Source organism: Amblyraja radiata, chromosome 14, assembly GCF_010909765.2.
Source record: "Amblyraja radiata isolate CabotCenter1 chromosome 14, sAmbRad1.1.pri, whole genome shotgun sequence".
NCBI classification, from domain to species: Eukaryota; Metazoa; Chordata; class Chondrichthyes; order Rajiformes; family Rajidae; genus Amblyraja; species Amblyraja radiata.
In genome coordinates, this window is record NC_045969.1 from 25,922,973 (window position 1) to 25,950,505 (window position 27,533).

At 46.0% G+C, this 27,533-nt stretch overlaps 1 protein-coding gene across 1 annotated transcript in view; it reads right to left on the reverse strand.

The window, feature by feature from the left end:
• gtf2f2 (general transcription factor IIF subunit 2) overlaps nucleotides 1-27,328 on the reverse strand; it is an 81,012-nt gene extending 53,684 nt beyond the window's left edge. Inside the window, exons 1-5 of the mRNA XM_033032876.1 lie at nucleotides 27,310-27,328; nucleotides 27,025-27,117; nucleotides 20,777-20,850; nucleotides 20,649-20,667; nucleotides 9,025-9,169 (exon numbers count right to left, since the gene is read on the reverse strand). Coding sequence (XP_032888767.1) covers nucleotides 9,025-9,169; nucleotides 20,649-20,667; nucleotides 20,777-20,850; nucleotides 27,025-27,090 — 304 coding nt within the window. The 5' untranslated portion in view covers nucleotides 27,091-27,117; nucleotides 27,310-27,328. The remainder of the gene's footprint in view (nucleotides 1-9,024; nucleotides 9,170-20,648; nucleotides 20,668-20,776; nucleotides 20,851-27,024; nucleotides 27,118-27,309) is intronic.
• Nucleotides 27,329-27,533: the final 205 nt, after the last annotated feature.

Sequence of the window (27,533 nt, forward strand, 5' to 3'; positions counted from 1 at the left end):
TCAGCTATCCATTTTCTTCAGAGATGCTACCTGACCCACTGAGTTAGTCCAGCTTATTTTGTGTATCTATGCCCTTTCTTCTTTTGGAAAACATCAATAAATTAGAAGGCAAATTAGTCTATAATAACTGAGCCATTGATATGTGGGCAGCAGGATGAGATTACTTTGTCTAGCCTACACCGCAGAATTATACAATAGGCCAAATATTAAAGCAATTAACATTAAATCATTGAAATGCAAACAAGATTAATTATCAGAAACTTTTTTTTGGATCTCATTTAAACGGAATTTGTGACATTATATATGCTTTCAGGAAATAATTAACATTTGACCTATGATTCCCGCTGGGATTTTCCTCACCCCACACACATTTTCTTTCTAGAGCATGATTGTTCAGATTACTCAACAAATTATTTGCTTTATTGTGATTGTTTCCTGTGTCCACCAGTGATACATGAACAATACAATACTTGTTTTTTTTCCCTCCAGCACACCTATTCTCTCTGGAGAAATACAACGGAGAATGTGGAAAAATGAAATTATAATGTAGATTGAGGCCAGAAAAGACAATCACAAAAAGAGCAGGAAAAAGTGCGGTATTTAGAAATTACAATATCAAAACAGCCCAGAGTACGAGATAAAAGTACTTGAAAATTTGGAGAAACATTATTTCATATTTCTAGATGGTAGGTCATATTTGAACAACCTTATTGAAGTATTTCATGCAGCAACAAAGGGGACAGGCTGTGAATGTGGTTTAGCTGGACTTCAGAAATACTTGAAAGGTGACACATAAAAGAACCATGGCAAAGAAAATGACACACATTTGGGTTATGGGGAAAATGAAAACAAGGAAAGGAAATAAAGTGCAATTTTCTAACTGGAAGATGGGGTAGGTGATCTATCAGAGCTTTCTTTTGGAATAGCTTTTGGAATTTTTTAACATAAATCCACCTCTCTGTTATTTCTCATGACCTCTTCATTGCCACATTGCTTCCTGGGATTCTAAGTGCATCATCCAGCAAGTAAAAATTGAGGTCAAAATTTTTCATGTTGTGGCCCTGTTGCAAATTCCATACCCTTACGACAAATCTAAGCTGACCATGGCCTCAGGCCAAATACTCACTGATACTCCCCAAAAGAAGGGTTTCGGCCCGAAACGTCGCCTATTTCCTTCGCTCCATAGATGCTGCTGCACCCGCTGAGTTCCTCCAGCAATTTTGTGTACCTATTGATTATTCATCCTCTCCATTACAAGCCTGTCAATCTCCAGCTTTCCAACACAAGCAGAGTCAATTAATGTGTGAAACATCTTACACCCACCATGCACTTCCTGCCTTTTTTTTCATTACAAATTCCTATGTAAAACAAAAACTGAATTAACTTGTCAATGTTGTAATTAGATATTTGCTTCAGTGGGAAGGGAATGTATCAACAACACATCAACGAAGACAATCTTGTGGTAAATGTGGATGGAGGAATCTGAAGGAAATACATCAGACAAATCATATGACTTTAAAAGGGAGAGGGGACTGGGGATGCTAGTAAAATATATTTGTCAGATTAAACACAGAAAAGGATGTAAACAGCAATTTAGGCAGTGTCTGTGGAAGACTATAGAATTGGAATAAGTTAGTATTAAATTGCAAAGAGGTATGTGTGGGATCAATAAGAAAAAGGGAATATTTCTGAAAGTTGAAGTCAGGATTGTCCTGGTGAAGTTGTAAATAAGAGCATCTGGTCATTGGAATCATGGGGGCAGTTACAGTCAAATAATATATTTATTTGTTCGTAAAAGATGTGAAATGAGGGGCAGTTATAGTGCGAGAACACATAAGAGAAAGCAATAGTTGCAAAATTGAGCCTATATGCTCATATCATGCTCATGATCTAGAAAGAAAATGTGTGTGGGGTGAGGAAAATCCCAGCGGGAATCATAGGTCAAATGTGTGTGTTTATGATTGTGTTTATAGTTTGTTTGGTTGTTTGTTTGTTTGTCTTTTTGCACAAAGTCCGCGAGCATTGCCACTTTCATTTCACTGCACATCTCGTATATGTGACGAATAAACTTGACTTGACTTGACTTGATATCAAACATGGATAACCTGGCCAACTCAGATACAGAGAAAGCACTGAATAATTTGTAGCATTCAAATCCAGAGAGTCTGTAATGTTGCAATGTGTCTAGACTTCAACTTCATTGAGTGTCTTCTAACAGTGCAGAAAGCCACAGAGAGATAGATTTAAAAAAGTGTGACTGGGAATGAAAAATAATGTGGCAGGTAATCTGAAGATCGGATGTTTCACAAAACAGTCATCCAACCTGCACTTGGTTTCTCCAACATTGTGAATGTTGCAAATATGCTGCACTAGTGCAAATGAATCATGTGGAATGACTTTTTGGATTCCTAGACAGTGAAAACAGATGAGGTGAAAGGTTAGATGTTGCATCCTCTGTAGTTGCATGAGTAAAGCTGCAAGAAGGGGAGTGGTTGGTGGAGGCCATGAACGGAATGGTCCCTTTAAAATGCTGACAAGCCTGTTATGCTGCAGCAAATAACAATTTAATTGTTCTGTTATTGGTGCATACAGCGCCCTCCAAAATGTTTGGGACAAAGACCCATCATTTATTCAATTGCCTCTGTACTCCACAATTTGAGATTTGTAACAGAAAGAAAATCACACGTGGTTAAAGTGCACATTGTCAGATTTTATTAGAGGGTATTTTTATACATTTTGATTTCACGATGGCTATATTACTAAAAGTCTGACCTTGACCGCTTTTGGCGCACTGTGGCTCGATTTCCGCCACCTACGGCTGTCATTTTTGGCCACCTCGCTCAGAGCCCCCCTCTGCCTTCCGGGACCGGAGGATTTTTCCCATCGATGAAAAATCAGAGAGATATTATTATTATTTTTTTAATTCCCATTCTCTTTGCTGCACCCGCTGGCGGCAGGGGGGAGGGACTATAAAAGCCGGAAATATAGTCCCTCACTCAGTCTCTGCCAGATCCAGGAAGCGTGAGGGTCACGGCTCTCTGAGCTGCGAATAACATTGAACGCACGTCTACTACACGGTGAGTCCCCCCCGATGCGGCTGTAAGGTGGCTGCAGCCCAATTGTTTGCCTTGTCTTTTTTAACAAGTTTGTGTTCACAAAATGAATTTTGGTTGTCAGGTGGCTGCAGCCCAATTGTTTGCCTCGCCTTTTTAAAAAGTTTGTGTTCGCAAAATGAATTTTGGTTGTCAGAGGGCTGTAGCCCATTTGTTTGCCTTGCCTTTTTAACAAGTTTGTGTTCACCAAATTAATTTTGGTTGTCAGGTGGCTGCAACCCAATTGTTTGCCTTCGCTTGGCTTTTTAAATCGTAGCAACAGTTGGATGCCAGCCCAAGAATCCATTCGGGCCCACAATGTCTATACTAGCCCTCAGGAAACCAGTACCTTGGGCCCGCAACACCCATACTAGCGCAACAGACAGCCCTCCCACTGGCGAGCAATATTGGAATTGGTGGAAAAGTGGAATATTGCGTTAATAGGAATATTGCCCTCCCGCCCTCCCGTGTGATGCTGGGACCCAACGGGTCCCACTTAGTCTAGTAATAAAGAAAAATCCCCAAACACCTGTCCGACAGATCAGAAACACTCTTCAGGAGTCAGGTGTGGATTTGTCAATGACCACTGTCTGCTAAAGACTTCATGAACAGAAATACAGAGGCTACACTGCAAGATGCAAACCACTGGTTAGCTGCAAAGATGGCCTGGTTACAGCTTGCCAAGAAGTATTTAACAGAGCAACCACAGTTCTGGAATAAGGTCTTGTGGACAGATGAGACGAAGATTAACTTATATCAGAGTGATGGCAAGAGCAAAGTATGGAGGAGAGAAGGAACTGCCCAAGATCCAAAGCATATCATCTCATCTGTGACACACGGTGGTGGGGGTGTTATGGCCTAGGCATGTATGGCTGCAGAAGGTACTGGCTCACTTATCTTCATTGATGATACAACTGCTGATGGTAGTAGCATAATGAATTCTGAAGTGTATACACACTTCCTATCTGCCCAAGTTCAAACAAATGCCTCAAAACTCATTGGCCGGTGGTTCATTCTACAGCAAGACAATGATCCCAAACATACTGCTAAAGCAACAAAGGAGTTTTTCAAAGCTAAAAATGGTCAATTCTTGAGTGGCCAAGTCAATCACCCGATCTGAACCCAATTGAGCATGCCTTTTATATGCTGAAGAGATAAATGAAGGGGACTAGCCCCCAAAACAAGCATAAGCTAAAGATGGCTGCAATACAGGCCTGGCAGAGCATCACCAGAGAAGACGCCCAGCAACTGGTGATGTCCATGAATCGCAGACTTCAAGCAGTTATTGCATTCAAAGGATATGAAACAAAATACAAAACATGACTACTTTCATTTACATGACATTGCTGTGTCCCAAACATTATGGTGCCCTGAAATGGGGGGACTATGTATAAATCACTGCTGTAATTTCTACATGGTGCAGGGCTGCCAACTCTCAAGCTTTGAGCGTGAGACTCACGCCCTCAAGCAAACTCTCACGCCCTCACGCTCATCAGAAATTTCTCACGCTCAGTGGTGAGAAATTATGTGATCAACGAAAATTTAAAAACTCGGATAAACTGCATGGTCCGCGGGTGTTGGAGAGCAGGGGCTGCGGGAGGGATGGGAGCAGAACCAGCGGCCGGAACAGATGCGGGGAGCCGGGACGGACGAGTGTTTGCCGGGGCCGGCGTGTCGCTCGCTGCAGCTCTGGCCATGGAGCACTCCGGACAGTGCATGTCCCGGGCGTCGGAGGCGTCGGAAGCGTTGCGCCGCTGCCGCGAGAGTCTCTGTGCCGAAGGGACAGACTCTCAAAGGGAGGTGGAGAGAGAGAGAGAGGGGAAGGAGACAGGGAGACAGTAGGGAGAGAGAGGGGGGTGAGAGGAGAGAGAGGGGAGAGACAGAGGGGGGAGTGAATGGAGAGAGAGAAGAGGGAGAGGGGGGAGAGGGGAGAGAGGTGGGGGAGAGAGAGGGGGAGAGTGAGGTGGGAGAGGGGGGGAAGCGAGAGAGGGGTGAGGGAAGAGGGAAGAGGGAGAGGGGGTGGAGAGGGAAGAGAGGGTAGGAAAGAATGGGAGAGAGAAGGGGAAGAGAGAGGGGTGGTAAAAGAGAGAGGGGGAAGAGGGGGAGAGGGGGAAAGAGAGAAACGGGGGAAAGAGAGAGATAGGGGGGCAAAGAAAACGAGATAGAGACAGAGGAGAAAGAGAGGGGAGAGAGGGCAAGGGGAAGAGTGAGGTAGGAGGGAGAAATGGGGAAGAGAGGAGGAGAGAGGGGGAAGAGAGAGAGGTGAGAGGAGAGACAGAGAGAGAGGGGAAAGAGAGGGGGAAGAGTGTGTGGAGACGGAGAGAGAGGGAGAGATAGAGAGGGAGGGAGAAAGAGGTTGGGGGGAAGCGAGGGGGAGAGAGATGAGAGAGAGGGGGGAGATAGAAGAGGGGGAGAGAGGGAGGAAAGAGAGGGGGAGAGAGAGAGGGGGAGAGAGAGTTAGGGGAAAGAGAGGGGAGAGAGAGTTAGGGGAAAGAGAGGGGAGAGAGAGGGAGAGGGGGGAGAGAGAGAGGAGAGAGGGGACAAGAGAGAGGGGGAAGAGTAAGGTGGGAGGGAGAGAGGGGGGAAAGAGAGGGGGGAAAGAGAAGAGAGGGAAGGGGAGAGAGTGAGAGGGGGAGACAGGGGAGAGGGGGTGAGAGGAGAGACAGAGAGGGAGAGATGAGAGAGAGAGAGGGGAAAGAGAGGGGGAGGAGAGAGAGATAGAGGGGGAGAGAGAGAGAGAGGGGGGTTGAGAGGAGAGAGAGCGGAAGAGAGGGGGGAGGGAGAAAGAGTCTCTGTATCGAATTTGCCCAGGTGACCGGCATGGATCAGGCTGCTGCTCGGTGCATCCTGGAGGACAACCAGTGGCTGCTGGAAGTAAGTACCAAGCACTGGGTAGAAACGGTGGAAGGTAGTGGACTTCAAATGGGGGTGGTTGGAGAAAGCATCCTGCTTGCCTGCTAGATTTTCACTTACTGTAACTGCAGGAAAAATGTTCCCGATGTTGGGGGCGTTCAGAACCATGGGTCACAGTTTAAGAATAAAGGGGGGGGGGGGGCAGTTAGGACTGAGATGAGGACAAACTTTCTTCACGTAGAGAGTTGTGAATCTGTGGAATTCTCTGCCACAGAAAGCAGTGCAGGCCAATTCACTGGATGTTTTCAAGAGAGAGTTACATTTAGTTCTTGGGGCTAACGACATCAAGGGATATGGGGAAAAAACAGGAATAGCCTTTTAGATGAATAGCCATGATCATATTGAATGGCAGTGCTGGCTCGAAGGGACGAATGGCCTATTCCTGCACCTATTTTCTATGCTTGAGTATATGGCAATAAAACTCGATCACTTGATTTTGAAGCATTCATGCATGGTGGAGGTATAATGTAGTCATAGAGTGTTATAGTGTGAAAACAGGCCCTTCGGCGCAACTTGCCCATACCCGCCAACATGTTCCAGCTACGCTACCTGCTTTTGGTCCATACCTCCAAACCTGTCCTATCCATGTATCAGTCTAACTTTTTCTTAAATGTTGGGATGGTCCCTGCCTCAACTACCTCCTCTGGCAGCTTGTTCCATACACCCATCACCCTTTGTGTGGATAAAGTTACCCCTTAAAAAGTTACCTCTTAAAAATACTTCATACAAAAAACATTGAAATCATACTTCTACAGTGCACTAAAACATGATTTTAATACATCAAATTTCAAAAAGTTCCTACCCTTGGAGGGTAAACACCCTTCTTCCACACCCTCTCCCCACTCGGTTGATCCACTCCCTCACCGGGTACCCCCAAGGCCAGTGATCAGTGATCGCACAGCCTCCCCCCTTTCAAAAACGCTCCAATCCAATTTAAAGCATATATATTGCATTCAAGTGTAAGTTATAAGACTCGCTACAGTATGCACCATATTGCACAATCTCAAGCTGAAAAATGCAAATGTTCCGTACCAATGGGAGGGGGTACCCTACACCCTACAGATTTTTCATCCCTTTGTTTTTATTCCCTTATAGTCCTTATTTCATAGATCTTTCGAACTAGCAAACAGGTTCTCTCTCTCCTTAAGTGTCGAATGGACCCATTAAACCAGATAATCCTATTTACAATTTATCCCTTCGGCAACCCAGTTCTTGCCTTTTCAGATATTCCCTGTGTCTAATTCACCCCTTGTCCACACTCCCCACAACTCTCTTTCCCAGTTCTGACAAAAGGTCTATGAGTCTCAAACGTTAACTCCATTTTGCTTTCTGCAGACTCCACCCCAACCCACAGAGTGTTTCCAGTATTTTCTATTTTTATTTCAAATTATCATTGTCTGTATAGACACTCCCTGACTTAACGCGATAGGCAACTTACGTAAACTCGCACGTATGTAAACAATTCGGTACTCAGTCCCTACTGCAATCAAGGCAGTCTGTAATACTATATGATCACTCAAGTTTATATCAGAAACAAGCTGGCAATGGCAGTGGTGCTTATCCAGAAGGCCGCTCACCACAGAAAGTGTCCTGGATGCAGCCGGACGCTGCCGAGTGACAGACACAAAGTGTTGAAGTAATTTAGCATGCCAGACAGCATCTCTGGAGAACATAGACAGGTGATGTTTTGGGTCGAAACCCTTCTTCTGGCTCAGAGTTATTTGGGGCAGAGGATGGGGATAGTGATTCTGACTTACATAAATTCTACTATACGTAAGGGTTCGCAGAACGTAACCTTTACACATGTCGTGGAGTCCCTGTAGTTCATTCATATTCACTCAGACTACTGCGAGGAGGAAAGTTAAAAATAGATCATAAATTATTTAAATCATAAATATATCACCGAAATCCCACAGAAAGGGTGGTACTTTGGTACAGCCATCCGAGTTTGATTCTGATCTCTGATATTGTTTGCGTTGAATTTTGTTTTCCCATGGTGCTCTGGTTTCCCAAAGACGTCCAGGTTGGTGGATTACTTAGCCACTAAAATTACCTGCAGTGTATAGGTGAATAGTCGAATCTGGGGGGAGTTGGTGGAAATGTGGGATTAGTGTAGAATTAGCATATTTGGGTCATTAATGATTTGAGTGAGCTCAGTCACACTCCGTGACTCTGACTCTAAGACAGTGATGTAGTCTAGTTTTTTGTAGCGGGTATACTGTGATGATTCCCTCCTAGCCTCTTCCACACCCGTCCTATAAACACCGCCACACTCACTGTCGCATACAGTAGCCTACAACCACCATAAGTAATTGAGATTATTCAACACTCGATATTGTCATCAGTTTCTAGGACAATAAATAGTCAAATTAAAATCACCATTAGGCACTAGCATCAAATAAACTATAAAGCATCAATAAATAAATAACTGTTGGCTATATAAACACTGTACTACTGTATATGTAACCGGCCTGGCCACAGTACTAATGTGCTAAGGAGACGACGGGATACTTGAGTCTTTTGCACAGGACATTTATTGCTGCTGCTGCTGCATGCTCTGTTTAGAGTTTTGAGACAAGGAAAAGTGCGACTCTGACAGAGACACAGCACACAGGTTGAATTTATGAATGAAAGTATGACAGTGACAGAACTGTGATACTTTCATTCATAAAATAAACAGAACTTCTGTCACTATCGAAGTTGATACGTGTCATTGCGCATTTCTAAGTGGGCATACGGAAATGCTGGAGCTTTCTTAGTGGGTATACGGCGTATACCTGCGTATCACGTAGACTACACCTCTGCTCTAAGACCATGTACTTTCTACTTCCAGATTAATGCAAACAGTCCTTTCCACATCTGACTGATATCACCAATACAGTAACAATGACCTTCAATATTGAAAATTATTCTTCCTCCTCTTTGTGCAAAGAGTTTAAAAGGAGCCCCAATTTCTGCACATTGTTCCAAGTCAAGACCAGGACTAGTGCTCCCTGTCTACACACTTTAGTATGCTCACCTGATGGTCCTTCCGTAAAAACTGACAGCGTCTGTCCTCCAACGCTCTGCATTGAGAATGGATGCTCTCTGGGTGCACAAATTGGTGCACCTTTCCCACTGGCATTTTGGATATATGCAAGCTCTTCACTTAAAGTGAAAGAAACCTAAAAGTAATGGAAATAATAAATAGAAGTAATAAAAGGATAAAAGTAGCCAAGTCAGGCATTGCAACATCATGGGGCTACAAACCACCCAGAACGGAGTCATGCAATTTGATGCAACTACAATTTTAATTGAGGTATTTTTTAGGTTTCTCATGCAACCACCATCAACAACTGTGTTATCCAGAAGCATACGTCATAAGCTTCAGCTTTTGCAGTTGTTAAAATGTATGCCGTGGACATATTCAAACTGGGCAAATATGAAACACAGTTATCAGTTTTTCCTTCAATTATGTCTCATTAGGACTTAACAAAATCCTGACAGTACCAGATATGAAAGTTAGCAAAAACACAGGGAAATGCAAAGACACACAAACGACCAAGAATTTGTTGTTTTTTCTTTCAAATTTCAATATTATTGCCATTCGATGTCGTAAAGTTTTGGAACCAAACTTGCACCCTGTTCCTTTCTTCATTGTGGCTCTCTTATCTGGGTATATCCAGCTTTTTGTATTTCTTCATTATTGTATGAAATCAGAATCGATTTGTGTGGTTTGTATCTGTTTTACTCAGCAAAAAAAAATTGGGAGCTACATAATGTGAAACAACAATGGTGAAAGGCACAACTCCAATTTGCAATAAACAAGTAAACAACTAGCTCTGTCTTCATTCAGGCAGCCAAGGCAGGGTCAAATAATTCTCAATGTGGTCGCCTCACAGCTGTTAGTTTGTTTTTTTCTTTCATTATTCCACATGGAAAATACATGAATGCATCTGCAAATATAATCCCCTTTAATACTTACCACATGCGATTTAAGGCAATGGTCATAATTTATCTAAATGTTGATAATAATGCTCCTATTCTAAATTTAAAGAAAGCACTACAAAGTTGGCATGACTGAAAATATACTGCTCTTTATAACCTGCATTTGGTTCTGGAGATTTTAACAGAAGCTGCATTGTTGAAAGTGACAAGATGGTCACTATGTAGGTTTTGCACAAGGTCTGAAGAAACTTGGAGAAAACAGAGACGAAACAAGATTTTTTTTAAATGCCGGGAATTGTTATGATTTGAACCATACTCATATGGAAAGTGGTGGAAGCATATTCTCTAGCATTGTTCAAAAGGAACGGTATGAAAGCTCTGGGGAAAAGGATAAATCAGAACAATAACAACGCTCTGACAGAATCACTGCAGAATCACAGGACAAAATCAATTCTTTCTGTGCTGTATCATAGAGTTGAAGAGAGATTCAGCCCGAGAATAGGTCAATGGCAAACCGAGTCAGCACTGACCATCAACTGTCCAGAAATACTAATATAACATTATTCCTACATTATCAGAGGGGAGATCTAGCAGAGAAGAAGATAATTAACCTTTCAGAAAAGGTAAATATAAAAAAAAGTCTGCCAAAGCAAAGAAAATAGCCTTCACATTGATATCAGGAAATTCTTTTTCACAGATAGATTTGCATAATATATGGATCCAAGAGTGGATTCCTTGGATTATCGAAAATTGTTTATTGTTGTAAGATTTCAGGATCTTTTACATGAATAAAATTAGATGGGCTGAGCAGTCTCTTTTACAAGTAATTACTTTGCGATGCTATCCATTGACCAAACCATAAGAGACAAGTCTAGGCCAATTTCCTGCTGATTGATCTGGACCAGAGCTTCAGAACAATTAGATTTTAGGATATTCCTGATTGTAAATTGTTCCTTTAGTCAGAATGAGCACCAGAAACGAAGACTGAATGATTAAATAATCAAAGGAATAATCCAGAACCATTAAAAGCATGGAATTCAAATTCAATGCCAGAATTTAAAAAAATACTTGTGCCCGGAATATCATTCTGAACAAGGATCCCCAGCCAAAATATTGTCTTGTAGCGACACCTGGTGATGGCTTTGGTTAGTCAAACCCTCGGATTGGCTGCACCGATCACGTGGGTGCAGGGGGCGAGTTTCGCGCGCTTTTTACTGAGTTGTATCAGTTTAGCGTCACACTTGTGGAAGTAACATTGCGTTTTTGGCTGTCTTACCGACCAGAGTTAACTCGTTGTTTTACCGTTGCAAAATAAAGCAATTTAAATTCACTCACTGTCTCGACTCGCCAAACTGGTGACCCCGACGCGTCCACTCGTATATTGGACGTCAAGAATGCAAGCCACCGCCGTTCCCAACGCTCAGCAGAATGTAATTGGCTTCAAGCTGCCCGTGTTCTGGGCCGAACAGCCACAGGTTTGGTTCGCCCATGTCGAAGCACAGTTTAATCTCCGCCACATCGTGGTCGACGACACCAAGTACTTTCACGTCGTCGGTGCGCTCACACAAGAGACGGCTTCACGTTTACTGCCATTCCTCCAGGGCTCGCCGGCGTTCGCGAAATTACGAAGGCCTCAAAGCCCTCCTACTTTGTATGTTCGGGCTCAGCCGCAGAGATCGCGCCGCCCACCTCTTACACATGGACGGGTTGGGCGACCGCAAGCCGGCCACGCTGATGGCTGAGATACTCGCCCTGATGGACGGCCACCGCCCGTGTCTGCTCTTCGAACTGGCGACTCCATCAACAGGGTCTCCGCGCCAACCGACAGTTACCTCAGCGGGACCGTGGCGGCGCACCGCCCACTGCTTCCATCAGAGCCACAGCCACGAGCTGGCGACCGGGATATGCGCAAATGGTGCTTCTACCATCTTCGCTGGGGTGCTGAGGCTCGACGCTGCCGTCAGCCCTGCTCGTTCCAGGGAAACACTTCGGCCAATCGTCTGTAGAGGTGATCGCGATCGGCCCGAACGACCGCCTCTATGTCCTTGACCGTCACTCCGGCAGGCGTTTTCTCGTTGACTCCAGGGCTATTGTGAGCATCCTCCTGCCGACTGGACGTGACACCCGCTCTGGTAAGCGGGGCCCTGTGCTCACGGCTGTTATTCGCGGTACCGTTCGGAACTACGACACGCAGACCCTCTCGCTGTCTTTCGACTCCCGCCCGTATGAGTGGACTTTTATCATTGCCGACATCGCGCAACCACTCCTTGGTGCCGATTTCCTACGGGCTTTCTCCCTCCTAGTCGATGTGCGGGGTGGGCGCATGATTCTGGCGTCGGCCCTCGGCCCGCCTCCACCTGACCCACAGCTCAGCGCCGTCGCCGAGGTTGACGGCCCCTTTGCCTCCCTCCTCACTGATTTCCCCGAGCCCCTCACTCCCCACCTCAGCACGGCCGCCCAAAAGCACGGGGTCGTCCAAGGATGGGTTGCACTTGAACCTGAGGGGGACCGATATCCTGGCGGGGAGATCTGCAAAGGCTACTTGGGAGACTTTAAACTAGAATGGTTGGGGGGAGGGACTCAAATAGAGAAAGCTATTAGACAGTGTGTGAGGCAGGAGGCAGAGAAGGAAAGCATTCAGACCCAACATGTAGGGGGGAAAGAAGAAAACAATAATAAACAGAGAATAAGAGGTGGTGGGGTTCTTAAATGGGTGAGCAGAGAAACAGAGGGGTGTAAAATGCGGGCGGAAGCAATAGGTAGCAAGGTGAAAAGTAAAAGTGGCAGGCAGACAAATCCAGGGCAAAAATCAAAAAGGGCCACTTTTCAACATAATTGTATAAGGGGTAAGAGCGTTGTAAAAACAAGCCTGAAGGCTTTGTGTCTCAATGCAAGGAGCATTCGTAATAAGGTGGATGAGTTCAACGTGCAGATAGCTATTAATGTTTATGATATAGTCGGGATCACGGAGACATGGCTCCAGGGTGACCAAGGCTGGGAGCTGAACATCCAGGGATATTCAATATTCAGGAGGGATAGAGAGAAAGGAAAAGGTGGTGGAGTAGCGTTGCTGGTTAGAGAGGAGATTTATGCAGTGGAAAGGAAGGACATTAGCTTGGAGGATGTGGAATCGGTATGGGTAGAACTGCGAAACACTAAGGGGCAGAAAACGCTGGTGGGTGTTGTGTACAGGCCACCTAGCAGTAGTAGTGAAGTTGGGGATGGCATCAAACAGGAAATTAGAAATGCGTGCAACAAAGGCAAAACAGTTATAATGGGTGACTTCAATCTACATATAGATTGGGTGAATCAAATTGGCAGGGGTGCTGAGGAAGAGGATTTCTTGGAATGTATGCGGGATAGTTATCTAAACCAACATGTAGAGGAACCAACGAGAGAGCAGGCTATTCTAGACTGGGTATTGAGTAATGAGGAAGGGTTAGTTAGCAGTCTTGTTGTGCGTGCCCCCTTGGGCAAGAGTGACCATAATATGGTTGAGTTCTTCATTAGGATGGAGAGTGACATTGTTAATTCAGAAACAACGGTTCTGAACTTAAAGAAAGGTAACTTTGAGGGTATGAGACGTGAATTGGCCAAGATTGACTGGCAATTAGTTCTAAAAGGGTTGACGGTGGGTATTCAATGGAAGGTATTTAAAGACTGCATGGATGAACTACAAAAATTGTTCATCCCAGTTTGGCAAAAGAATAAATCAGGGAAGGTAGTGCATCCGTGGATAACAAGGGAAATCAGGGATGGTATCAAAGCAAAAGATGATGCGTACAAATTAGCCAGAAAAAGCAGCATACCAGAGGACTGGGAGAAATTCAGAGACCAGCAGAGGAGGACAAAGGGCTTAATTAGGAAAGGGAAAATAGATTATGAAAGAAAACTGGCAGGGAACATAAAAACTGACTGCAAAAGTTTTTATAGATATGTGAAGAGAAAGAGATTAGTTAAAACAAATGTAGGTCCCTTGCAGTCAGAAACAGGTGAGTTGATCATGGGGAACAAGGACATGGCAGACGAATTGAATAACTACTTTGGTTCCGTCTTCACTAAGGAAGACATAAATAATCTGCCGGAAATAGCAGGGGACCGCGGGTCAAAGGAGATAGAGGAACTGAGTGAAATCCAGGTTAGTCGGGAAGTGGTGTTGGGTAAATTGAATGGATTAAAGGCCGATAAATCACCAGGGCCAGATAGGCTGCATCCCAGAGTACTTAAGGAAGTAGCTCCAGAAATAGTGGATGCATTAGTGATAATTTTTCAAAACTCTTTAGATTCTGGAGTAGTTCCTGAGGATTGGAGGGTAGCAAACGTAACCCCACTTTTTAAGAAGGGAGGGAGAGAGAAAACGGGGAATTACAGACCAGTTAGTCTAACATCGGTAGTGGGGAAACTGCTAGAGTCAGTTATTAAAGATGGGATAGCAGCACATTTGGAAAGTGGTGAAATCATTGGACAAAGTCAGCATGGATTTACGAAAGGTAAATCATGTCTGACGAATCTTAGATAATTTTTCGAGGATGTAACTAGTAGAGTGGATAGGGAAGAACCAGTGGATGTGTTGTATCTGGACTTTCAGAAGGCTTTCGACAAGGTCCCACATAAGAGATTAGTATACAAACTTAAAGCACACAGTATTGGGGGTTCAGTATTGATGTGGATAGAGAACTGGCTGGCAAACAGGAAGCAAAGAGTAGGAGTAAACGGGTCCTTTTCACAATGGCAGGCAGTGACTAGTGGGGTACCGCAAGGCTCAGTGCTGGGACCCCAGCTATTTACAATTTATATTAATGATCTGGATGAGGGATTTGAAGGCAACATCTCCAAGTTTGCGGATGACACTAAGCTGGGGGGCAGTGTTAGCTGTGAGGAGGATGCTAGGAGACTGCAAGGTGACTTGGATAGGCTGGGTGAGTGGGCAAATGTTTGGCAGATGCAGTATAATGTGGATAAATGTGAGGTTATCCACTTTGGTGGCAAAAACAGGAAAGCAGACTATTATCTAAATGGTGGCCGATTAGGAAAAGGGGAGATGCAGCGAGACCTGGGTGTCATGGTACACCAGTCATTGAAAGTAGGCATGCAGGTGCAGCAGGCAGTGAAGAAAGCGAATGGTATGTTAGCTTTCATAGCAAAAGGATTTGAGTATAGGAGCAGGGAGGTTCTACTGCAGTTGTACAGGGTCTTGGTGAGACCACACCTGGAGTATTGCGTACAGTTTTGGTCTCCAAATCTGAGGAAGGACATTATAGCCATAGAGGGAGTGCAGAGAAGGTTCACCAGACTGATTCCTGGGATGTCAGGACTTTCATATGAAGAAAGACTGGATAGACTTGGCTTATACTCGCTAGAATTTAGGAGATTGAGAGGGGATCTTATAGAAACGTACAAAATTCTTATGGGGTTGGACAGGCTAGATGCAGGAAGATTGTTCCCGATGTTGGGGAAGTCCAGGTCAAGGGGTCACAGCTTAAGGATAAGGGGGAAATCCTTTAGGACCGAGATGAGAAGAAACTTTTTCACACAGAGAGTGGTGAATCTCTGGAACTCTCTGCCACAGAGGGTAGTTGAGGCCAGTTCATTGGCTATATTTAAGAGGGAGTTAGATGTGGCCCTTGTGGCTAAAGGGATCAGGGGGTATGGAGAGAAGGCAGGTACGGGATACTGAGTTGGATGATCAGCCATGATCATATTGAATGGCGGTGCAGGCTCGAAGGGCCGAATGGCCTACTCCTGCACCTATTTTCTATGTATCTATGTATCACATCCCCACCGTGGGCCCACCTGTGCACACCTGGGCGCTCCGCCTTCCACCGGACAAGCTGCGCATTGCCCGGGAGGAGTTCCAGCTCATGGAGGACATGGGGATTGTCCGGCGCTCGGACAGCCCATGGGCATCCCCGCTGCACATGGTCCTCAAAGCATCTGTGGGGTGGAGACCATGTGGGGACTATAGGCATCAGAACGCCATGACAACTGCGGACCGCTACCACATCCAGGACTTTTCCGCCCACCTCGAGGGTGCCACCTTCTTTTCAAAAGTTGACCTTGTCCGTGGCTATAACCAAATTCCAGTCCACTCAGACGACGTTCCCAAGACCGCGACCATCACCCCGTTCGGGTTGTTCGAATGGCTACGTATGCCCTTTGGATTGAAAAACGCCGCGCAGGCGTTTCAGAGGCTCATTGACAGGGTCGGGAGGGGTCTGCCTTTCGTCTTTATCTACCTCGATGACATCCTGGTCGCTAGTCACACCCAGCACGAGCACATCGAACACCTGCGGACCCTCTTCCAGCGCCTCCTCGACCACGGCCTCATTATCAACCCCGCCAAGTGCCAGTTTGGCCTCCGCTCCATCAGCATGACTCCTCAAGGCACCGCCCCTTTACCCTCGAAGGTGGAGGCCATTCGGCAGTTTCCCCATCCGCACACGGTAAAGGGGTTGCAGAAATTTGTCGGCATGGTAAACTTTTACCATCGTTTCATGCCGGCGGTGGCCAAAATCATACGCCCCCTTTTCCAGTGCCTCGCGGGAAAGCCGCGGGAGCTCGAGTGCTCCTCCGAGGCGGACGCAGCGTTTGAGGGTGCCAAAGCGGCCCTGGCCAACGCAACAATGTTGGTTCACCCGCGAGCCTCAGCCGCAAGGCCCTCACTGTGGATGCCTCTACGACATAGCTGTGGGCGGCGTACTAGAGCAGCTCATCGATGGCCGCTGGCAGCCGCTGGCCTTTTTGAGCCGTCAGCTACGAGCCCCCGAGCGCAACTACAGCGCCTTCCACATGGAGCTCCTGGCGTTGTACCTGGCCATCAGGCACTTCCGCTACTTTCTTGAGGGCCACCCTTTCACTGGCCTCCGGTAGGCTGACGTCCCATGTGGGTCCTCGGGCACGATGGTCCTCTGCGATGTCTCCACGGGTCGACCTCGCCCCATTGTCCCATACGTTGGCTCCGCCGGATCTTTGACTCCATCCACGGTCTGGCCCACTCGTCCATATGGGCGACCTCTGCGCTGGTGGCAGACAAATTTGTTTTGGCACGGGCTCCGCAAGCAGGTGGCGGCCTGGGCCCGTGCCTGCCTTCCCTGTCAGACCTCCAAGGTCCAGCGGCACGTGCGGCCCCCGGTGCAGGATTTTGCCGTCCCTTCGGCCCGCTTCCTACATATTCACGTTGACCTGGTGGGTCCGTTGCTGACATCCCACAGCGCCACCCACTTACTCACCGTCGTGAATCAATTCACGAGGTGGCCGGAGGCTATCCCGCTTACGGACACCTCCGCCGCGTCTTGCGCCCGGGCCCTGGCGGCCAACTGTATTGCCCGGTTTAGGGTCCCATCGGATATCTCCACCGACCGGGGGGCCCAATTCACTTCCTCTTTATGGTCTTTTCTCGCTCAGTTGTACGGGGCGCTGTTGCATCACACCCACAGGCCAATGTTCTTGTTCGCAGGGATGCTCACAGATCCCGTTACAGTGCGTCTACGAGGGGCCGTTCTTGGTGATGAGCTCTGGAGTCGCCACCTTCACCTTGGACGTGGGGGGCCGGGAAGAGATCGTCTCCGTCGCCCGACTCAAGCCTGCTCATGTCGACGTTGACAGCCCAGTGGTGGTCGCGCAGCCCCGACGTAGAGGTCGTCCGACGGCCGACACAGCTGCACCTGTAGTGCCTTTCCTCCGACCCGGTTGTTCACGTTTCTCCCACCCCGTTCCGGTCTCCTGGCCTTGTTCGGCCAGTCCCCTTTGTTAAGGCCGCCCGTCACCTCTTACCACGCGTTCTGGTCGCCGTGTCCCTGCTCGGTTCGTATCTCGGGTTCGGGGGGGGGTGCTGTAGCGACACCTGGTGGTGGCTTTGGTTAGTCAAACCCTCGGATTGGCTGCACCGATCACGTGGGCGAGTTTTGCTCACTTTTTATTGAGTTGTATCAGTCCCTCTAGCACTTTGTGTTTTGCTCAGGGTTCCAGCATCTGCAGTTCCTTTTGTCTCCTCTGCCTTTATTCAGTTTAGTTTCTTTATGCCTCTAAACCCATGTGACTAGCTCCTAACTGCCCTGACATGGCCTAGTAAGTCATTCAGCTGTGTCATATTATATATTAAACAATGAATGAGTAAAGTCACCCCTGTAGAACCCACGGACTTCATTACCTCACCACTAACTTCCACCCTGATCTCAAATTCACCTGGATTATCGAATGATATCTACTACAAGCCTATCGACTTGCAGTTATCTTGACTATACTTCCTCCCACCCTGTCTCTTGCAAAGATGCTATCCCCTACTCTCAGTCCCTCCATATCCGCCGCATCTGCCCACATGATGAGGCTTTCCATATGAGGACATTCTCATTGTTTCTTGAATGGATCCCTCACCTGCCTCTCGTGTCCCGGAGTTCCGCTCTCGCTCCCTCTCCCTTCAGACATAACAGGGACAGAGTTCTCCTAGTCCTCACCTTTCACCCCATCAGCCTCCATATCCAAGTCATCATCCGACATTACCGTCACCTCAAACGTGATCCCACCACTGATCACATCTCCCCATCTCCACCTCTTTCAGCCTTCCACAGAGACCGCTCCCTCTGCGATTACTTGGTTCACTCATCCCTTCGCACACAAATCATCCCCATCCCAGGTACTTTCCCCTGCAACCGTTGGAGATGGAACACCTGTCCTTATATATTCTCTCTCGACTCCTTCTAGGCATCCCAACATCCTTTCCAGGTGAGACAGAAGTTCACATGTCCATCCTATAACCTGATCTACTGCATCCGGTGTTCCTGATGGGGACTCCTATACATCAGTGAGACCAAGTAAAGTAAAGTAAAGTAGCCTTTATTGTCATTCAGACCTTGCGGTCTGAACGAAATTTTGTTGCCTTGCAGTCCTACATATAGTAAAAAATGACAAAAACACACAATAAACACAAATTAACATCCACCACAGTGAGTTCACCAGGCACCTCCTCACTGTGATGGAAGGCAAAAGTCTTAAGTCTTTGTCTCTTCCCTTCTTATTCTCCCTCTGCGCCGAGGCGATCCAGGCTTCAGATGTTGTGACCTCGCCGGGCGATGGTAAGTAATGTCAGTCCCGCGACTGAATCCAAGCTCCGCGAACGGGCCGGTTCAACTCCGTGGCCCGGGGTGGTCGAAGCCGCCGAAGCTGCCACCCTCCAGTCCAGCGGACGCAGCTGTTGTCGCAGGAGCTGCGGAGAACAGGTCACCAACCTGTAACCTGCGAGCACCTGACGATGTCGTCCACTGGACCCGTGGCCGATCCTCCGAGGTCGGGTCGCCGCTGCCTCTGCCCGCTCCGAGGTCGGGTCGCTGCTGCCGCCGCCCCAACTCCGAGGCCGCCAGCTCCGCTATTAGGCCTCGGCGCAGGCGGAGACGGGGATACGACAAGAAAAGTTGCATCCCCCCGAGGAAGAGACCAAATACATGTTTCTCCCCCCCACCCACACACACACATACACAACCTAATAAGCCAAAAATTAAACTAAAACAGGACAAAAGAACACAAAAAAGAAAAAAACAGACGGACTGCAGGCGAGCCGCAGCTGCTAAGGCAGCACCGCCATCTACGCCAAGCGTAGACTCGGTGAATGTGTCGCTGAACACTTACACTTGATCCGCCAAGGCTACTGGATTTCTCGATTGCTAACCATTTTAATTCCCTTTCCAATGTCCCGTATTGCCAATCTGTCCTGGGCTTCCTCCATGCCAGAGTCAGGCCACACGCAAACAGGAGGAACAATACTTTATGTTTCATGTTCATAAGTCATAGGAGCAGAATTATTCCATTCAGCCCATCGAGTCTACACCATTCAATCATGGCTGATCTATCTTTCTCTCTCAACCCTATTCTCCTGCCTTCTCCCCATAACTCCTGACACCCTTACTAACCAAGAATCTGTCAATCTCCTCCTTAAAAATGCCTAATGACCTGGCCTCCATGGACACACCTGTGGCAAAGAATTCCAGTTTCACCACCCGCTTGTGTAGCTTACAACTCAATTTTAGGTAATTTCTACAAACACCTTCCTTCCCCCTCCTAGTTGCAATATGGCATAGTTCATCAATTTCAATGCACAGGAATGCAAGAGGCTGCAGCCAGTCATGGACTCAGCCCAATCCATCAGACACAACCTCCCAACCATCAAAAGTATCTACAGGAGGCACTACATCAAGACTTGAATTTTCTTCCTAATTTTGCTTTAGACTTTTTTTTTTGCATAAACTTTTTTGTTTTTACAGTCTTTTAGAATCTTGTGTAATTTATGTACAATTCATGTTTTCTGTGATTGCCTGAATCTAGGTGTTTGTGATGATGTTGCGTTAAGTATTTATATTGTATCTATACATCACTGTATTTGTGCATATGACAATAAACTCCACTCGACTTGACTTGACATGGATAAGTCTGTGGCTGCAGCCAGGGTTTAGTGAGCTTGTATTTTCCCAGTCCCCTTAAACTCACTGGGTTCACTGGAAATTTTACTATATGACCGTGTAACGTGGAAAAATAGTTAAATTAATCTGTTGGGATACCATGAGTAATATCCAACCGTCTGAAAAAGTTGCCCGTCCAGAACCACCAAAGTCCTGGGGGTGCCAGATTATCCGCAGAGTTTTACTGCAATTAATCTTCCACATCTTCTATTACACAATATCCATCAAGTACTTCATTGGATCATATGATTACATTGATTTCTCTTACCTCAGTTTTCCCTTGATTTCTGTTAAATGCAGACAGACAAGAAGAAAAATGTATTAATGGTCACTAGTTTATCATACAGAAAATATTGTTTTCAACAGCTGCTTTGGAACAAAACAAATCCCACTTACTTGGCTATCTTTATCTTTCCAACATCACCTCTTCCTGTTGCTTTTGTCCATTGTTGTGAAAGATATTTAGGAACCTATATAATAAGGCAAGCCATCAACCACAAACAATAAAAACAAAACACAACAACAAATGTTTGAGCACACTTACATATTTCTGACTGGTGTTACTAAGATGATTACTGCATTGCCACTTCTGTTACCATAGGAAAGAGGGGAATGCCGAGGCTTTGGACTACAAGAGACTTAAGAGAGAAAGAGCAATAGATCTGGCAACGATTCACAGGAGCAAATTGGGGCATGCAATCTAGGTGAGCCATGAAGAGTAGGAGCCTAAATTCAAAAATACATCAAGAGTACCAGCGCTGAGTCTGGTTGACCATCACCTGCAAAGTTACTATAGGTGATAAAACATGTACCAAACATAAATTACTTTGTTCTTTTTGAACATGAGGAACAAGTATATTTTCCCCAAGTCATTAGATTTAATTCCATATTATGCCGATTGAAGGGATTCTTGGCAAAGGCCGCAGGAATTAACCAATTATTTAAGGAATTAGTAGAGACCTTTGAAAACAAAAAATTACAGAATCAGATGTTCAGGAACACCAACATCAGAGAACAATGATGTTTAATGGTGCCCACACGAATCCTAAAGGATGGGGTGATGATCGATCACTGGGAGCCATCAAATTCATGTTGCTACATGTGGTAGACCCCCCAAGCAGATGGGACAGAATGCAGGCATGCCCACTCTCTGTGTACCACCCTAAGAGCATTATACATATGCTCCAGTGTCTTAACTGGATTAAAGTTGGGGGGTTTCTCAACTGAGATGTCCAGGGTGTGGTCAAAGCTACAAAAAGGAGAGGAAATACTCTCCTGTTCACTGGACCTCATCCTCTTACTAACTTTGCCGTTAGTGTTAAAGTAGACCACTGGTTCGGATTGTGCACCTTCCCTTTTATCCTTACCCAGGCACCAGGAACTCCCTGGGCCTTCTGATTTTTTTCAGGCTTTTAGTATTTGAAACTTGTTTGATTTTCAGACAACATTCCATCTTGGAACCCTGTTGACTGGAATGTCTGTTGCTCCTGACTATTGAACCCCTTATCATTATTACTGGTCGTACCGGGATGCGCAGCAGGGGCGAACGACCTAGGTTGGCTGCCGAGGGCAACCCAGTGGGGAAGCCACCGAGAGCAACGAGGGATCCAGCATGGAGGATGCCAAGAGCAAAGAGAGACCTGGCCGAGGGGCTGCCGAGAGAAGGTAAGACTGTACGAAGAGCTTTTGCAACTTTGTCGGCACCAGAAACGTGGTGACTCTTTGTGTACTGCCTAGGTGAAGTCTGCTATATGACTTTACCGGGTTGTATGCAAATCCAAAGATTTTCACTGTACCTAGGTACATGTGACAATAAAATATCATAGATCTCCTTGACTGATTAATCATTGATCTCATTGCTGTCTGAATCTTCTTTCCCCTTCTCAGGCAGCCACGACACATATGGCACCATGTTCCCACCCCAAGCTGCATCCCCGGAAGGATCTGCACTCACACCAGAATCCAATAGGGAAAATCTGTTTGTGAGCAGGAAGAACTAAGGGGCCCCTTCAACTAACCAACCACTCCACTTAATCTTGTCCAGCAGTCTTCTGCTCCCTCTCTGTGTGTATGTATTTACATTGCACCACTTAACACTTCCCTAATCATACTATCCACAACCACAGTGACTACAGTTGCCAGTCCAGCTCTGAAATGTAGTGTTTAACCTGCTGCAGTTAGACACTTTCTGCACATGGTTGCCTAGTTACAGGGAATGTCCATGACTTCCCACGTGACACTGTGGGAGGAATGCCAAGCAATAAGAACATTTTAAGGAATTTACAGAGGACAAAATTACAGGACCTGTAAATACATGGCTGGATGTGTAAATAAATTTACATGAATGTGCATTACAATTAAAAGCAATTCAGTTTTTACATTACTTACATGTCAATGCAGAAGTGAAGAAAGGATGAATATAGGGGAAAGGTTTCAAGCTTTGTGCTCACAGGAAAGGAAAACATTGTTTGTAACTGGCTCTGGGCTGCATTAGCAAATGTTATGCAAATATAAAAGAAAGCATTGCTGAACAATTCATGTCATTTTTGAGTTTGACATTGAAGTTTACAAATGTGTTATTGTCCTTTGTGTGAACCTTGGAATCAAGATGTTTCTTAAACAGATTGTCCTGTTTTTCAAATTATTTCTCAAGGACAAAAAAGATAAAGATATAATGCTGTTCATTCACTAACTGCAAGATTGGACAAAATTGGTACAAGAAAAGCACAAACTGCCTTCCGTACAGCATGAAGAAGGCAACAAAAAGATTGCAAAGCATCATGGGATGCAGCGAAACAAACCCAAAGAAATGAAACCAATTATTTTTTTACCAACTATTTGGAAATATATTTACTACTCATTTGTCTTCATCTAAGCACTTAGAAAAAGTGCTTAGCATGTCAGAACCATAAAGGGTCTTCAACAGAACTTGTCAGTTCTATTTCTCCTCCCACAGATGCTGTGTGACCTGTGGACTATTTGCAGCACTTTCTGTTCTTATGTTAATTTTACATTTCCAGCACCTTGTTTCCATTTTCATTTGTTTCTGGTTTGCTTTCCTGAACAGGTTGAAACAGCACCACTGCATGGAGAGATACAAAACTACAGATAGGTCACCAAAGTAAAGAAAATCATTAGCAATGACAATCAGAGCAGAACTATGGAAAGACCATTGATCTAAAAGATTAAGTTTCCCTTTCCACAAATGCTGACTATTCTCAGCATTTTCTGCATCTATATGCAGAAAAATGTTCAAATATGAAATCAAATTAAATGGTTAAGGGAAATAGTTGAGTTGTATTTAAGGAAATGTTTGTTAAACACATGAAAAAATAAATAAAAGGACATGTTTACAGAGTTGGGTAAAATCACATGGACTACATTTGCTCTCAACAGAAAGGCTGGACAGAAATAGAATTAACCTGTCGTTCATCAGAATGAACAACTGTCTCTGAACAAGTGTGTAGGAAGGAACTGCCGATGCTGGTTTAAACCGAAGATAGACACAAAAAACTGGAGTAACTCAGCGGGACAGGCAGCATCTCTGGAGAGAAGGAATGGGTGACGTTTCAGGTCAAGACCCCTCTTCAGACCCGTAATGGGTTGGGTCACTGGGACCAATTCTATTCAGAAAGAAATTTTTAAGAGACATAGAAAGGAATCTATGTACGAGGGTCTATGTACTATCTTCTCTATAATTATAAAACTCTGATCTTGGATGTGTGTGTGTGTGTGTGTGTGTGTAATCACATCTGCTCGAAAAAACGCCACTCTAACGGTAGCGTTTTTACATATTCCTATAGAGTTTTATCCCGTGGATTCAGAAATCAGCTTACCTGAAAATTTTGAGCTTTAATTCTGGAGTTATTTATGAAAATGTTCACAAATCTGAAATATCTTAGAAAATAAACGAGCTGATGACGTCACAATCGGTCTGCATCGCGCGGCCTGTGCGCAGTTTTCCACGCGCAGCCTGCTGCGCACTGTTTTCCACGTGCTGCGAGTTGCGTCACCCCCCCCGACTCGCAGTAATTTGGTCGCAGGCCACCCGCACCGCCCGCCTGGATTGAAGCCGCTGAACACGCAGTCCTTTGGTTGACGCGTGCACCGCTCCCTTCCTCCCCACCACCTCCTCGCCCCCATCCTCCTCCTCTCCCCCCCTCCGTTGGCCTCTCTCCCCCCTCCTCTTTCTCCCACCATCTTCCCCCCATTTCCCCCTCCCTCTCTCCCTCTGCGTCTCTTTCCCCGCTCTCTCGCTCTCTCTGCCCCTCCCCCCCTCTTTTTGCTCCTCTCTCTGCCTTTCTCTCTCTGCCCCTCTCTTTCTCGCTCTCTCTCTGTCCCTCTCTCTCTCTGCCCCCCCCCTCTCTTTCTCTCTGCCCCCCCTCCCTCTCTAAACTCGCCCGTGAGTTGGGTGCTATGCATGAGTGGATAGGGCGGGGATGGGGTAAAAGGAGCGAATGAATAATATTAATATAATGTCAAGGGGGGTGGTTAGGGTGTGTGTGTGTGAGGGGTGGTTAGTGTGTGTGTGTGAAAAAATGACGCTCTAACTGTAACATTTTCACATATTCCTGTAGAGATTTATCCTGTGGACTCCGAAATTGCCTTATCTGAAAATTTCGAGCTATATTTCTCGAGTTATTTATGAAAATGTTTACAAATCTGAAATATCTTTGAAAATAAACGAGCTTTCGACGTCACAATGTATCTGCTCCACGCGCCCCGCTGCGCAGTTTTCCACGCGCGGCCTGCAGCAGGTCAGGCTGTTTTCCAAAGATCCTATAGCAAGCCCCCCCACCCCGACTCGCAGTCCTTTGTTCCCCGCCTGATCGCAGTCAGCCCCGCTCAGCCAGCCATCCGCCCTGCCTGTCTCTGCCCTCTGGTCGACAAAAGTGCTGGAGAAACTCAGCGGGTGCAGCGGCATTGATGTCTTTGTCTCTGCCCTCTCCCTGTTTCAAAGACGCCTCCTCCTCTCCCCCCCCCCCTCTCTCCAATATCAAGGAGGGTGGTTATTGTGTGTGCGGGGGGTGGTTAGTGTGTGTGACGCCACAGGCCACCAGCCCAGCCCCCCCCCCACGTTGTGGGGACGGTACCCTTTGGTCTAGTGTACTATAATTTTCTGTATTAGGGTCTTTGAGTGTTTTTGCCTTCCCCAGATGGTCTGAACAGAGTGAATTGTGAATTCAGATGTGACGCTCCAATAATCAGTGCTGTTGGACCAGAGATTTTGTCCTTGATGTACTTCTTTCACTTCTATGATGTACTAACAATAGGTATGTTGCAAAGCCTACCTGAAGCGTCGCTGAAAATCTGTCGCTGCGGGTGTGCGCGATTTTGGCGCCGTTTAGAGGGGGGCGGGTTTAAAACGCGATTTTCTCTAGGCTGTTCAAATCGAAGATGTTCAGCCTAGTTAATTATTAACGAAAAATCGCTGGAAGACCCCGTCGCAAAAGCTATTATTAGTTTTAAAGGCCTCGTATAATAGTTATAGTAGTTTAAAAATCAATCTCTAAACCCGCGACCACCGGCAGCTGTCAGGGTCTCATAGAGCAAACAACTGAAGGTAGGCTGCATATTTTTACATTAAAAAGGGCTTCTTAAGATCCCTTTATACAAAGTTTAATATTGCGAGTAGCTCATTTTGGGCGCATTATATCCCGCAGTATTTTTCTGGGCATTTGAGGGCACAAATCTACCGCAATGTGAACGTTCTAAACCAGCGCGTTCACAGGATCCCACTAGAAAGCTGATTTAAAATTGACTTTAATTTACAGCAATTAAACACTAAATTCCTTCCATTTGGCCTATAAATTAATGTAAATGAGATTTAAAAATCATGTTTTATTGTGAATTATTTGTGAATATTATTTGGACACTTAGGCGATTTAAAAATGTTAATCATTTATTAAGAAATGGATAGATGTTTAGATCTAGTAATTGAAGCTTGAAATTAGCTACACTTGGGTAACTAACTAATTATATGCTTTAATTTCAGGTCATCCAAGAAAGATTATTTTATATTTGTTTCAGAATGGTTCAATCTACGATAACTGAAAATTTCATTCAGTTCTCTTAATTTTTAAGAAGGTTATGGGCTTTTGACTGTCCACGATCACAGCTTTTTTGTTATGTCCATAGAAAATCAATAGGGAACAAGATGCTCATTTCCCAGTATGAAAATGGCCATAACTTTTTAAATACTTGAGATATGAAAGTGAATTAGATGTCAAATTAAACTTCTTTTTATGCTTTATCTGATGGGATAAATTACAGACTTGATTTTTTAAATCTCAAAATTTTGTAACATTGCTACTAACAAGGATTTAAATACCCACATGGACCTGGAAAGGTGTATACAATGAGGGGACAGTAACCTCAACAAGAATAAATGAGATTTGGGCTGAGATTTACACAGGTGGGTGCAATATCAATCCAGAGAAGACGGTGCAGACGGCCAAATCCACTGGTGCGATGAGCGAAAAGGTCGGGGCGAGGGCCGGGAGTTGCTGCCGGTGCGGAGGCAGCAACAGCAGCCATCGCTCCGACCCAGGGGCCGCCTTACATCTTGTTATCTCAAGGAAACGCTGATCTTCCCACAGCCCCTGACTCCCGGCCCGCAAGCCGACCAGCGCTTCCTAACGCACCTTCACCAGCCAGACGCCGGTGTTGAGCTTCACTGCGGTCAAGTCCAGCTCCCCTTTTTCGCTCATGGCCGCCACCTCAATGGTCGCCTGCGCCAAAGATCGTGCGCGCTGCCGCTACCGGGGCGTCACTACGTCGTGCGTGCTGCCGCTACCGGGGCGTCACTACGTCGTGCGCGCTGCCGCTACCGGGGCGTCACTACGTCGTGCGCGCTGCCGCTACCGGGGCGTCACTACGTCGTGCGTGCTGCCGCTACCGGGGCGTCACTACGTCGTGCGCGCTGCCGCTACCGGGGCGTCACTACGCCGTGCGCGCTGCCGCTACCGGGGCGTCACTACCTCGTGCGCGCCGCCGTTGCCGGGGCGTCAATACGCCGTGCGCGCCGCCGCTACCGGGAGTTCGTTGAATAAAGTACATCATTGGGGAAGGTGTCGCAGAACGCCAGTTTGGATAAGGACTGCAAATTTCCTTCCACACTCAAGTAATATTTTCTTATTCCAGTAGCAAACAC